General features: G+C 37.1%; 1 protein-coding gene across 18 annotated transcripts in view; it reads left to right on the top strand.

Annotated features, from left to right (window-relative positions):
• The window catches only part of AGO3 (Argonaute 3), a 48,500-nt gene extending 34,630 nt beyond the window's left edge, over positions 1–13,870 (top strand). For 7 of the 18 annotated variants that reach the window (XM_032433100.2, XM_070208868.1, XM_070208870.1 and 4 more), the window contains 4 exons: positions 2,239–2,329; positions 2,394–2,526; positions 10,047–10,295; positions 13,547–13,870. In XM_032433100.2, the coding sequence (XP_032288991.1) occupies positions 2,239–2,329; positions 2,394–2,526; positions 10,047–10,295; positions 13,547–13,633 (560 nt within the window). In that variant the 3' untranslated portion in view covers positions 13,634–13,870. Of the gene's footprint in view, positions 1–2,238; positions 2,330–2,393; positions 2,533–5,775; positions 5,914–10,046; positions 10,296–10,400; positions 10,589–13,546 lie in introns of those variants that run through there. The other 11 variants (XM_015169904.3, XM_070208869.1, XR_011416565.1 and 8 more) reach the window with 10 other exon arrangements.
• The last annotated feature ends 1,461 nt before the right edge of the window (positions 13,871–15,331 follow it).

Genomic DNA, 15,331 nt, shown 5'->3' with positions numbered 1-15,331 from the left:
CGAGCTACGAAGTTAGTCGTCAGCCTGCCTTCAGCAAAGCTGGTCGATGCTACTTTGCGTCGCTTCGTTTTCGAAGTACATTGAGCGAATATGCTTAGAACTAACGATCGACGCAAAGTGATTGTGTTTTATCCATGAAATGCATGCTTTATTTAAATTATATATTACCCTAGATATTAACAAATAATTTTACAGGAAAATTTAAGAACTTATATAATTTTTACACAAGGCGCTTCTTGCGCAATAACTATGTTAAGACAATAGCACACATAGATTGATATCACTTTTCTTTTTGGACAGTGTATGCTCGAGAAAACTTCTTGTCCCAGCCAATAGCGTGCGTGCACCTATCGTTGTATGCGTGAATTATACATGCATAAGAACTATAAAGTATTTATGTATGTGTTGTTATTCTTTAGCTGGCAAGAAAATTATTTTGTTAGTTTTCTAGCGCAAATCATGACCTATCCCAAATTTGTGTTAATATATGAATGCATTTTGGGTCATATTTAGTTATGACCCCATTATAATTATAATGGTCTCCTCGCGGTGTTCCCTGCGTACTTTGTTCCTTATAATTCGAACAACAAAAATAATAAAATAAAAAACAAATAATTAAATGTATCTTTGAAAAAATAATAATTTAATTAATAATTTCAAATATAAAAAATTACATAAATATTTGCATCGACTTAAAAATACAAATTTTTTTGTATGGAATACACAAAATGCATTCATATATCAACAGAAATTTTGGGTAGGTCGTGATCTGCGCTAAAAAACTAAGAAAATTGTTTCTTTGCCAGCCAGAGACTTTCCCAGAGCAGTGGATAACAATACATTCAAATATGCTGTTATGCATGTATATTTACACGCATACAAACATTATTGCTTGCACGGCCGTCACAGAGCCGAAGCTGAGATCAAATTCTATTTTTAGCTTTTTCGTTCTCTCGGCTGTGAGAGCGCAATGCTACAGATTTCGTTTTCGTTCTCAATTTTCAAAAAATCAAGCTGCATAGTAGAATTTTGTTGTATGGCGTTACTTATCTTAGTGTTTATATTGTCTTTGGTATAATGTATTTGTGCAAATCTATGTAACAGGCTCAAGGAAGCATCTCTGGCCCCATAAAGTATATATATATTCTAGGTCAGCATCAATAGCCGAGGCGATCTTGCCATGTCCGCTTGTCTGTTTCTATGTTAACTAGTCTCTCAGTTATTTTAGGAAACTTTGCAGAAGTCCCTCTATCTGTTGCGACCACTATATCATATAGTTTCCATAGGAACGATCGGTCGAAAATTAAGTTGTATGAAAAAATGTTTTTGTCATTCATGATATTTTGATCAAACACGGCATTTAAGGATTTCACTACGCTCCCTTCATTTTTGCAAAATCTTCAATGTGCCGTCTTTCTTGTGATGCTGTTTTTATACACTGAACCCGTTGCAAATTTGTAAAAAGGGTATTTGGGTGTATTTGTGCAAATGTATGTAACAGGCAGAACGAAACATCTCCGACACTATAAAGTATATATCTTGTTGATCAGCACCAACAGCGAAGTCGATCTAGCCATGTCCGTCTGTCCGTCCGTCCGTCCGTCGGTATGAAGGCAAGGATCTTAGAACCTATAAGGCCAGAGATTTGATTCGTTTCCGATAAGGGAACACTTTCTCCGTTTTCAAGTAATCGATAAGCATCGATATCGATATTCTTTTTAGCAAATTTTCGAAATAATAAGAACTAAAACCACCAAAAACTGACACGTAACTTTTAGTATAATATATATATAGTATAATATATATATATATATATATATATATATATATCCAGTACCTCTCATTTTGTGTCTATGACCCCCTGCCTGATTCTACCCCATAGCTATAAATCAAGTTAACCAACTTGTATTTAAGCTACAGTTTTAATACAATTGACCTTGACAGTTGATCTAGATCGGTTAGGAAACATAAAAGATGTTGAAAAATGTGTTGCCTATCCACAATTTTCTGGCAACAAGCTCAAGTTGCATGAATTTCTGAACACTTTCTCATGCGTGTATTCATTAAATTCTATCAACAGTATTGCAATTGCGATTTAATTTTTTTCTGTGCTGCTATTTTAATCCGTTTTTGCTCATTTAAACTCAATTATTGGTTTGCCTGTTAAGTAGAGGCGGCAGCTTGCTGCGCTGCCCCTCTTCTGTTCTCATATACACGCGCCAATTCTGCGCTTTATAGAGCGTTTTATCTGGCTGGTGCTAAATCCTCGCGTCTCCTTTGATTACCATGTTGCGTACAAATACTGGGCTTGTTGGTCTCTGTGCGTAAAGTGAGTCTTTACTCTTTCCTTGTGGCAGTTAATATGTAATTATTATTTTTTATTTTTATTTCAGAGATGGGGTTGGCGATGGTCAATTGAATTTATGTGCCAAATACGAAATTCCGCAATTTGAAGACGTGTGTAAAAAGAATATTAAAATTACCTTTATAATAGTTCAAAAGCGTAATAATACTCGATTCTTTTCGGTAAGTTATTTAAATATGATATTATCCATATATATAAAAAATTACTCTAGTCCCCTGATATTAAATAAATAATGAAGCTTGCTTATTACAAAGATAATAGCTAGTGCACAATACGCATCCAAACATTGTGTAACCTGGACCCATTGAATAAGAAGTGAAAATTTTGTGATAATTTATTTTAAGGGTAGGAGAAGGAATCTCAAAGCCTAGTCGATCTAAGAATCATGTAGATATTTGGAAATGAATTTGACCGCTAAACGTCACCCACCAAATCTTTGACCCCCATTTCCACCAAGGAGGAATGGATATTCCGAAAAGTGCGAAACACTCCTTAATTGAATTTGAACAATGATATTTAGTTTGCATTTGAGACCAATCGGAAGGTAAACAAAAAGTTGTATTCAAACGTTTTTTGACAATTCACCGCTGTAGAGTTTTGAGTTGACCCGAAGAGTATATACGAGCGCCAGAGGAACGTATTTTCTGATTATCTTAACATTGATATGCTATATGCTATATATCTAAAGAGTTTTATCGGCGAAAGATTGCACGTGTCCTGAAGCGTAACAAACGCTTGTATGGTCTCGTATAAATGGATTTTTTTTAAATTGGCTTCGTATCTTGCACCAGTGAGCCATATTTGTCCTTACGTTGGAATGACAATAATGTGTACATTATAGTTGTGTTAATAATGGCCTGATTGTTGCAAGTACATACAAGAACTCTCTCAAAAGTGTTAAAACGATTCGTAGAATCGCGTTGGTAAGTCAATTAATATGATGGAATGCAAAACTTTCAAACTTATGATACACCGCCAGGCTGCTTTTCAAGTCGAATATGAATACGAATATATTATTGCGAGCGAGCTTACCAAGCCAGATATCCATCATTGAAACGTTAACACTATGTGTAGCCATGTCCTGATATTGAGCTCTTAGTTACGAAGCTTGCATCGCAAAGTGCGGTTCCTTATCGAGAACATAAGACAGAGCTGAGTCTGCATTACAAGAAGTCTGTAAAATAAATTTCTTTAATGTCCATGCTCATGGAGGCTGGAGATAACACGGACCGGAAGTGGTTCAGTGGCTGGGATTTTTTTGCAATAAACTTCAATTTATGCCAGGTCCGACTGTTTCATTGTCTTCGATAGCTACAGAATGTAATTCAACTTCAAAGGAAGCTAAATAGTAATCTCCTCATAGCCCCAGCAGCTGCGCACAACAAAGGGGTTGGGATTGTTTTGAAGTAGGAGAACGGTGTTGAAGTCTGCTGGCGCCTCTGCTCTGGCCATGTCCGGTCTAGACCGCTTCCTGAAGATTATGTTTTAGCGCACGTGTGAGTACGAATGTTTCCCTTCCATATCACACCCAAACTTCCATTACAAATCAATCCATTAACGATAGTTCGCCCACAAGAACGCTCGTTCGGACTCAGCAATGTAGCAGCTTACATCGATAAATTCAATGCTACGTACACTTCAATTATACTACGCCCACAAAAGAATCGTCCGCAACGATTAACACGGAAAGCAAATTGCAGCTCCTACTAGTCTTAACCCATCCGAAATATTGTGTCGTTTGAGGCGCAATTTTCCAGATGCTGGAATCGATTCGATTATAGCACATAACAACCAATAGGAATACTTTATGTAAGACTAGCGGGTAGCCCCGGCCTTTCCCGTGGCACATATTAAATAAATTCTCTCAAGGATCTTTGAAAATGAGTTTTAAGTCGATCGGACGGTAATTAAAAAACTTTTATGTAACCGTTTTCCCCGCATTTACTTCTGCTGGGGTGAAAGCCTAATGAATTTGAACAGAGATCTTTGAAAATAAGTTTGAGGCCGATCTGATGGTACACAAAAAAGTTTTATACAAACGTTTTTCGCGATTTTTTTATACTTGCGTGTGGAATTTCCCGAAACCCCGTCTTAACGTGTACCTTCATCACATAAGGTAACTACATTGAATTTCAGTTGCCTGGCTCTTACGGCTTGGGCTGTGCGTTGATCACCAATCAGTCAGTCAGTCCGGCAGTCTGCCAGTGAGTCAGTCATTCAGTCAATCAGTCGATCAGTCAGGACAAACAGCAGCCGCAACAAGTATTAACACCAGCTAGTTTGTTAACTGTTGCGCGATAGCAAAAGACAACAGACATCAATTTGACTATGCAAAAGCCCTGTGAATAAGAGTCAGAAAACTGCTCATAATATTCTCAAAGTCAAAAAAATGCATTGGGCAATGAAATTTAATAACTTTGGTTCCAAGATTTTAACAAAGTTGCGTGTAAATTCCGGCCTGGCTGCATTCGAGATACGCCGGAGTGTAGGAGGTGGTTGACATGTATGGATCAGTATTATCCATTATACCACATTAGGGAGTTAGCAATAAAACCACATAACCACAGTCTTGATCTAGTCGCAACAAATCTATAACGTTACCTGATTACTGTGACTAAAGTCAAATTTTTTGGCTACACCGTCGAACAACCTGAAACGGCTGTAAGATAATGATTAACGCCGGGTTACAGATGTCAGTTCCTAAATTACTAAGACACAGAGCTAAAAAAGCGGGGTGTTTGGGCCGGGAAAGATTAGTCGTGATAATAAGTTGTATCAAATTTTCTTAGGTTCCGGTGGCTCGGCTGCACCGCTGTTCTTATATCGCTCTCTCTCTAACCGCTCCCCACACGTCCTTTATTTATGCAGCTAAGCCATGTTTTCAACCCTTTCTCGCGTTCTTCACCTCATGGTAAGAAATCCTTACTTAAGTTCTTCCTTCTGATTTAATATTCAATCCATAAGGCGTATTCACATTCACACCTTACACATGCATATTTACATTTTTTTATTCAATGTGTTTTCTTATATTTATTCCACCTGCAAGTGTGGAAAATCCGCGATGACACTTTTTTGTTTTGTTTAAGATCCAATCGCCCTCAAACTCATTTTCAAAGATCCAGTCCATTTTATTTGGGGGCCAAAGAATTGGTGAGGGACGTTTCGTGTTGAAATCTATTTTCAAAGTTCTTTAAGAAGAATCATTTGAGACGTGTCTTACGCTTTTCGCAGAATCCAAGATTCCTCGGTGGAAATGCGATTCAAAGATTTTTTGGGCGAAGGTTTTAGTTATTTGCATCAAACTTATTTTCAAAGATAAAAATAATGTAATAAATACGTGTTTTAACGATTTAGAAAATTCCATCCGCAACTGTGGAAATTTGGCTAAAAAACGTAACGTAACTTTTTAGGTTACTATCGATTCCAAACTCAGAGATCTTTATCAGAAACCGGCAAAGAAGAGGGCAAAGTTCACCGTTATTGGATGGAACCTGCAGGTCAAAGGTTAATAAACGCAATTTTTTATTCGGCCTCAAGATTCTTACCGCAAGACTTAGAAGGGCGGAAACCTCTTACATTTGGTTCTTTATTCGATGAACTTTAAACATATTTTTGAATAGAAGTGGAGATCAAGATTATACGGGTATATTTAAATTTCCATTGGCGTGTACTTACGGAAGGTAATATCTAAAATTTGTAGCTCAAAACGTTCCACGGCAAGGCTAGTCTCTCAAATTATTTTTCTTTTAAGTTGATAATGCATCACCCAGGCAGCTTAGTCACTGCGATTTGATTTTACAATATTCCACAAACAAAGAACATGTAGTATATAGTACTTATAACAGCGTGTCTGATGCATTATGTAGCTTATATGTTATTTTAATGGCAAATACCACCACGTTGCTGTCACCTAGCTGTCTTACTCACCTAGCTCGATCAAAGCTTTGGTGTTATGGCGCAAAGTATCTATTAGGTGGTGTATACATCTAGCCAGCGTCTTGTCTTCCTGAATTCCGGGACTCGGATCCTTCCTCGGCTTGTAAAGAGAGCGAACTTGTGGAATGACATCAGGGAGACTCGTTCTCACGGAAATGTGAAAAAGCCATCTCATTCATCTCTTGCATCATTCCTGGATGAAGTTGATCTCCTCCGTGTGAGTGGCCGGCTTAGGCATTCATCTCTAGACTATGCGGAGCAACATTCTACTGGTTTGCCTCGGCGTCATGCAATCAACTCTCCTCGTTACGTTTCATGATTGGAATTAACACCCTGGTCTCCGCGCTGTCCTGGTAAATATTCGACTTAAATATGGGCCTGTTGGCGGATCGAGAACAGTTTCTAAAACAGTCAGTAGAGATGGGAGGTGCTTAAAAGTGAGGCCAAGTTTTGTCGATCCTGGGATAGCGAGTCTTCCAGAAGACCGCATGGAAGGCTTTCGAGCGAGGTATATTATTGCGGACCTCTCTTCTATAAGTCGGAAGCTCGTTCGAGGCTCGTATTATACTCGCCTAACATAAGCGTTGTGCATTTCCTACATTGTCTCCTGCATTTGCAAATGCATCCACTACCAGCAATGATCCAAATGGTGAGAATATTAACAGCGATAGAAGATTTATTGCCACTACAGCTGATTAGAGGTCTCAATACTAAGAAAATAGAGAAGATAGGCGCTGTACGAGCCAACTTCAAGACTAAAACCTTTACAAATCTCGGAGTAACATCTGGAATACGATTGGTTTTCGTAGCCTATATAATGAAACTTAATTTGGCCGGCAAACCATTATTATTGTAATGTGTAACAGTCATACCCATTAGCAAAAAAACAGCGGCCAGCCAATGTTAGCGAAACAGAAGGTCCCCGAAAAACAGTATACAAAACGATCAGTATACAAACGAACAGTATACAAAACGACCACGATCACCGGGACCTTTGAGGTCAGAGAGGCAGAATATAACACCTAAGTTATATACGATTGCACAAGAATCAGCAAAGTCAATAGAGTTCGTTGGATCCCAAGCATTGCGAACCCCTGCGAAATGCACCGATTCCGCATTTCCACAGACGCTGGAACGCAGACACTAAGAAAGACATTTCCACATTAGACCGTGGTTTTCTTAGTTTATAATTTAGACATTAAGCTTAGATTGTAATTGAACTCATTGTAAGCAGATTGTACTTATGAATTATTCAATAAAAAATTTTTTTTTCGAAATATCAACCCACAAATTAGATCAGATATACATTCTAAGTATGTGTTTGCATGTGTGCATGCTTTAGAGCATGTTTTTTAAAGCAGCATTTTGCCGAGTTAGAATATTTAAAATTTTTTTATCAATGCCATTCAAAATCACACTCTTATTGATTATATATTTTTAATTTTCTTTAAGAATCTGTCATTTTTTTCTCGCCTTTTGAAAGTTGTATTTATTAATTAAATTCGATTTAATGAATCATCTTTTGGTTGAAGGTGAAAACATTCAATAAATCGAAATAAAAGGAACAAACGTTTTTATAATTACAAATTCAAAAAATTTCCAACCATAGTTCAAAAGTAGAAAGTGTAAATATATAGCGCTTTTAGATACTATTTCCTTAGTATCAAATTTTAAAATCGGGAACGACTAATTTTAAAATAGGCTCAAATAAAAAAGGTTTTCTTTATTTGAGACTCCCACTCGCCAAAAATGTGAGGTTTCGCCCTTACCATTGTTTTTTTGTCACTCAGTCAATTTGTCAGTTTATCAAATAATTGAATTTTTGAAGTTATTTTCTAAAATTTTGGTAGTGAAAATACCCCTGTAGCTACAAATCCGAAAGCTCTGCAAGAAGGGTAGTCCAGATAAAATAATCAAATTTTAATAATAGGAATATATAGAAGTGTCAAGAGGTGCCATCGTGAACTGCGTACATATAACCTCTATTGGGAGGAAGTACTCTAATAAAAATTGTAAGTCCAACGACTTGTATGGTTCAACCGATGTCTATATTGAAGAAACAATGAATTGGCTTAGCCGATCGATATGTGTATGCCAATGCGAGAAGCGACTGGTCTGCTATGCACATTAATAATAAGGGTTCTCACTCGCATAGCCAATGCTAATAGGGGTAAATTCCTGCATATTTTTAGCAAATGTATGTAACAGGCAGAAGGAAACATAAAGTACATATATTCTTGATCAGCATCAATAGCCGAGTCGATCTGTCTGTCCGTCCGTCTGTCCGTATGTTTCAACGCAATGATTTCAGAATCTATAAGAGCTAGAAACTGATCGAACTTTTAGATGCAGGTCCGCCTAGTGCCTGCACAGATCGAGTTTAGCTCCGATAGTCGGTAACTTACTAAGTTTCCCAGGAATCGATAAAAATCGATATTGGAATCCTGTTTCTTAAGCAACTCAGGTAAATATTAAGAGCTAGAGTCACCAAACTTGATATGTTGCTTCTATTATATTAAATATATATCAAGCATCTTTTTCATTTTATACCTATCGCCACCTCCCCGCTATCATTTTAATGCAATTGACTTTTTGAGAATACACAAATATTCTATGGTACAATAAGAATTCTGTCGAAAAGTTCATGAAGATCGGTTAAGGAACACGTGTCTGCGGCACCAGCGCAAATTCCAAGAATTTCTGTATTCATGAACAGTGTATTCTATCAACAGCTGCTATTTTAATTCGTTTTTTTTTTCTCAATAATTCTTAATTATTGGTGTGGCCAAGTGGCAAGTTAAAGCCCTATTAGAGAAAAAAATTTGTTTGTTTGGCCTGTGTGGCTGTTGAGTAGAATCGTCAGTAAGTGATACGGTCGGTTGCAGGTTCGATCCCTGCCAAGGGACATTTTTTATACCCTGAACCCATTAAAAATGGGTGTAAGGGTAAATTGTATTTGTGCGAAATCCAAATGTATGTAACAGGAAGTATCTCCGACTCCATGAAGTATGTATATTCTTGATCAGCATCAATAGCCGAGTCGATCTAGCCATGTCCGTCTGTCTGTCCGTCCGTCCGTCCGTCGTTCCGTCCATATGTATGAACGCAAGGATCTCAGAACCTATAAGAGCTAGAGACTGAAATTTTAGATGTAGGTGCTCCTAGTGCCTGCGCAGATCGAGTTTGTTTCCGATAATCGATAACTTATTCAGTTTCCAATCAATCGATAAAAATCGATATCGATATCCTGTTTTTTGGGCAATTTTTGTAAATAATAAGAGCTAGAGTCACCAAACTTAACATATAGCTTCTAAAATAGAATATATATATGCATTTGATGTTGGAAGAAGAGGGCTTAGGGTATCCCCTAGTCGGGAGCTCCCGACTAGAACCTCTTACTTGTTTTCTCATTTATCTGTATTTCTTCAAACAAGGACGTTGCGCGAACAGCATTTGGTGTTGGAATAAAAGGTTTCGAGGTATTCTCTAGTCGGGAGCTCCCGGCTCGAACCTCTTACTTGTTTTTGTTAATATATTTGTATTACTGCTAAGGCAATCGAGATAAAGCAAACGAGATAAAGCAATCGAGCTATATATAATGTTGGTAGAAGAGGGTTCAGGGTATTCCCTGGTCGGGAGATCCCGACTAGATTTTCTAAATTGTTTTTATATATATATATATCAAAAATTGTCTCATCAAAATTTAGTTTCATGGCTGCTAAACAGTTTATTTTAAAATTTTCAGAAAAGTAACAACAATTTCGAAAATCCTTTACCGGGGACGGTGGTTGATAAATATATTACAAGATCGCATATGTATGATTTTTTTTTGGTTTCACAAATGGTTCGACAGGGTACTGTCAGTCCAACACATTTCGTTGTCTTACGCGATGACGCAAATTATGGGCCTGATACCATACAAAAATTATCTTATAAGTTATGCTTTCTGTATTATAACTGGCCTGGAACTGTACGGATTCCTGCATGTTGTATGGTAAGTTTGCAAATTTTTTCCTTTAGTTTTAAATGAGAAGATGACAACGTACGATATAAAATGTGAGAATATTCACACTTATTTCTTATCACTTATTTGCATTAGATAGGAACTACGAGGTTGAAAGTGTCAATCTTCTATATATAAAACTTGTTGTCCTGACTGACTGACTTATTGTCTATTGGTGATCAACGCACAGCCCAAAACGTAAGAGCTAAGAAGCTGAAATTTGTACTGTAGTTACTTTATGTGATAAGGTGCACTTTAAGACGGAGTTTCGGGAAATTCCACCCGTAAGTATAGAAAAATCGAAAAAACGCCTTAGACTCAATTTTAAAGAAATTTGTTAAAATGCACTTAAGGGGTGTGTGAAAATCCATTCCTTCTTGTTGAAAAGGGACTACGCGCCAAAATTCATTTCTAAGGGTCTATATGAAAAATCATTTGAGAGGTGTTTCACACCTCTCGCAGAATCCAAACTTCTTAAGTAGAAATGCGATTCAAAGACTTGTTGGGCGAAGCTTTAAGTTTTGTCCGATTTGCTTTAAACTTTGCCTTAAACTTATCTTATTTGGGAATCCAACCCGCAACAGTGGTAAATTGAAGTAGAAAGTAACCGTAAAAAGTATGTGGACATACATCAGACGAATGTACATACTTCAGGATGTCTAGCCATTGTCCCCTGTCAGTATGTATGAACGCGGCGATCCCAAAACATATAAGAATTGGGCTGTTGTTTTTCATCATTGAAACCTTGCTTGAAATTATATGTATATACTGTGAACCCATTCAAAATTGAAATCAGTATGAGGAAGCATGTCCGACACCGTACAGAATATATATCCTCAATCCGCATCAACCGATCGTCTTATGTGATCAGCTATATGAGCTTGTTAATCTCAGAACCTAAAGGAGCTATACTAGAAATTTTGGTCACACAGTATTCCCGATAATTGATAAAATGCCCAATTGATAAGAAGTGCATAAAAATCGATATCGAAATCGTGATTTTGAGCAAGTGTTAAGAACTGTAATCCTTCAATATATATTGTTAATCAAGTTTCGGTAGAGGATGGTAAGGAGTGTCACATGTTAAAAGGCACTGACCAACGAACTCTCATTGATCGTAAGATTTAAAGTCCAGCTTGCTAACTATATCTATGTACCTATAGGATAGGCATGTATCTTAAAAAAAAGTCTGGACAAAGATAGGCAATGTAAGAGTCAGCATTCGCACACGCTCTGTCACACTTTACACGTGATTTGCAGGAGGTCTCTTATATTCATAAGTTATCTATAATTTAATGTTATCTTAGTAATAGGTGGACGTATACTTCGAACTTTTAATCTCTAGCTCTTATAGTCTTTTAGGTCTACGCATTTAAAGAGACAGAAAAGCAGACGGACTAGGACCTACGATATTTTTATCGTTTGCTTAGTACTGATACTCGGTCAGTCGTTCATGAACGATGTATTTAATTCAGCAGTTCAGCCGTTGATGAACTATACATATTTTTGAGTTGTTCAGTTCTTTAACGGGACTTTAAGTTCACTTTTAATTTGTTGAGTTGTAACTTACAACTTGTAGGTTTCTATTATCAATGGTATAAGAAGAATAAGTATAATAAGTAAAAAGTATAACATATTTTTTATACCCTGAACCCATTAAAAATGGGTATAAGGGTATATTGAATTTGTGCAAAATCCAAATGTATGTAACAGGCAGAAGGAAGCATCTCCGACCCCATAAAGTATATATATTCTTGATCAGCATCAATAGCCGAGTCGATCTAGCCATGTCCGTCTGTATGTCTGTCCGTATGTATGAACGCAAGGATCTCAGAACCGATAAGAGCTAGAGACTTGAAATTGTAGGTGCTCCTAGTACCCGCGCAGATCGAGTTTGTTTCCGATAAACGATAACTTACTCAGTTTCCAAGCAATCGATAAAAATCTATATCGATATCCTGTTTTTTGGGCAATTTTGGTAAATAATAAGAGCTAGTGTCACCAAACATGATATGTTGCTTCTAGAATATTAAATATATGTCAAGTATCTATTATCTTATACCTACCGCCACCTCCCCGCTACCACCCCAGAGCTATATATCAAGTTAATAACCCAACTTTTATTGCCAACCAATTTAAGCCACAATTTAAATGCAATTGACTTTTTCAGAATACACAAATATTCTATTGTACACTAAGATATACTGTAGAAAATTTCATAAAGATCGGTTAAGAAAAAACCAAAGTTAATGCAACTGCGCAATTGAATGGGGCAGCAGTTTTAAGAATTTCTGTATACATGTACACACACGTGGTCTGTCGCGAGTTCGATCCCTACCGGGAAAAAAGGAATTTTTTTCCTGGTGTGGCTTTTGAGTAGAGTCGACAGCAAGTATTGCTGTCAGTTGCGAGTTCGAACCCTGCCAAGGGAACTTTTTTTTTTTTAAATTTATTTGATGTTGGAATAAGAGGGTTCAGGGTATATAGAACATCTTACTTGTTGAAACTGAAAACATGAAAAAAAACTGAACAGAAAATATAAAAAATTCACTGTAGTACCCTCACTGTTAAGACCACATATTTTCGCTTATTCCTCATCGGTAAGGTACCATGGTCATTATCGTATTTTATTTAATTTTACGTTAATATTCATTGCAAACAATAAAACGTGTATTTTTTTTTTAAGCCGGAGTGAGAGCCAAAAGCTTTAAAGTGCGTATCATATTTTTGCACCAGTCTAAAATCGAATCAGTTATTAAAAAGAAATGAATACATTCAGTTGGTTTTTTACATTTTTCTGTTTTATTTTATATTCTCTTGCTTACCTCATTTGTACTTTTTCGGTCAACCGATTCTTAACATAATACACTCAAAAAGGTGTGTGCGTTCATAGTTGTACGCCAAAGTATATATGAGGAGTACACTAAAACAGTATATCTAGATAGTCAAAAAGGATTTCCATTCAGGCACCTACCCGTCGATATATCGTTCCTGTGATATAGAGATCCAATAGGAAGGTTCCGCAAAAACAGTCCAATGCATGACATGGTTTCAAGACGATAGCCAAGGTGGTTCGCATAGAAACAGACATGGCTTTATCAATTCGACTGTTAATGATGATATATGACAATATGATTAAAAATCTCAACATTTATGAGGACATATAGTTACTAATTTTTAAATCATATTACATAATACTTGTATGTTTGCTTATTATGTTCAACTTTTCATATTTCTTTCAGTACGCTCATAAGATGGCATACTTAATTGGTCAAAGCATTCAACGCGATACTGCCATTAACTTAGCGGAAAAGCTCTTTTATTTATAAAAAGTGTTTATTAAAAATAATGTATAATTATAAGCATTTTGTGAAACAAATTCAAAAATTATGCCGCAAGCCATGAAGAGCGCAGCTCTATTTATGTTTATTAATGTTAAATATTTTAAGTTGGAATACAAATATATAATTTTTGTACTTTTAAATGGGATTGTCTTAATTAACTGAGAAAATGAATAGATGTATTGTATATAGCTTTTGATTTCAATAAAATTGTGTGCGCTTTCACATCTTTGGTAATCTTTAACTAATCTTTTGGAGAGGGAGCTTTCGACGGTAAGCTTTTCAAGCACAGACGTGAATTTAATCAAGAAAAAAATACTTTCTAAAAAATGTTTAATAATGCAAACACTTATCACGGACGTTACCAGACATTGAAGACAGTGACTGTGGTCAGACGGTGAAGCGTTTAATCGCCCCTTCTTTATATGCGACTCCCTCTCAAAGGATGACTAACAACATCAATAGGCATCCGATGCCTTTATGGTCCAACGCCGTAGAGACTTCGCAGCAAGTTGATTCTATTGCAGATGAAGCTGCTACTGCTGCTATAGCTCGCTTGGTTAAAAGCCAAAAGTCGGTCAGGACCACAAACACTAAACGGAAAAATACCAGCCACACTGGAAACCGCTAAAGGGTAATTGCCAGGCTCCCGGCCCCGGGGCCATAAAACGCCTCATCTAGAAAGGACTATGATTTGTCGAGTTTTTCGATGACTTGGAGTTTGACGAATCGGATTCGGATCATGATAGGCGTATGCCACATTCAGATGACGAGTCCGATATTGTTGTTTGTCCTTGTCCCTCCAGTTGCTTATTACTTACTCGCACTAGCTTCCACAGTCGTCAAAACTCTTCTACAAGCAGCATTTGAATATGCTACGCTATTCCGTAGTATTTCGTTTTGCTCTCGATATCACTATCTCTTTCAACAGAGGCGTAGCAAAGCCAGAGCCAAAAAATGAAAAAGTATTTGCTGTGCTCTGCTTGTAGCTTTGTCGCGTCATTGGCTATAGCAATAGCAATAGCGAAACATAAAATGTTGCTGAAAACTAATAGCGAGATGAGAGCAGAGTAAATGAAATTGTTTCATTTACTACGGCTCTTGTTCGCCTTTTTTTTTTGATCATTCTGTGACCTTTATTTTACTTATTCATACGTTAACAAATAAAAGAAGAGATGCTAAGCAAAATGTTATACACAAAGAGCCAATAAATTTGTTCTCCTTCAGCATTAAGACCGCGTCCAACAACAGGACATACATAATATTAAAATATTAAATGGACAAAAGATCAAGATCGAGCCGCCCATGCGCAAGCAAAGTGAGATCACCCAAGGCAGACGCTGCCAATGCTATGGGCAATTGCCTGCTTCAGCCGGATGCAGCTATGATGCGTCCGATGTGGCCAGAGCCACATATCCTCGGAATGTGTCATTCTGCCACCCCTCACAGACACACTACTAAACCGAGTCAGGCTCACCACGTTTCAGGGAAATTGGCCTCCAATGTGACTAAAGCCATTGACCGGTTGTTGAGATGCAAGCTCAAATGTGGGGACCCAAAATCAAGTTCTCAGTAGCTTCAACAATCAGGTCTTAAAATGACCTCCTTACGCATATTGATCTGGAATGCCAATGGCATTTCAGAAAAAGTGCCGGGTCATGACCTTTTCGTTCCTGTTGAGCGAAA

Source organism: Drosophila virilis, chromosome 4 (genome assembly GCF_030788295.1).
Source record: "Drosophila virilis strain 15010-1051.87 chromosome 4, Dvir_AGI_RSII-ME, whole genome shotgun sequence".
In the NCBI taxonomy this organism is placed as follows: Eukaryota; Metazoa; Arthropoda; class Insecta; order Diptera; family Drosophilidae; genus Drosophila; species Drosophila virilis.
This window is presented reverse-complemented; position numbering and strand designations above follow the sequence as displayed.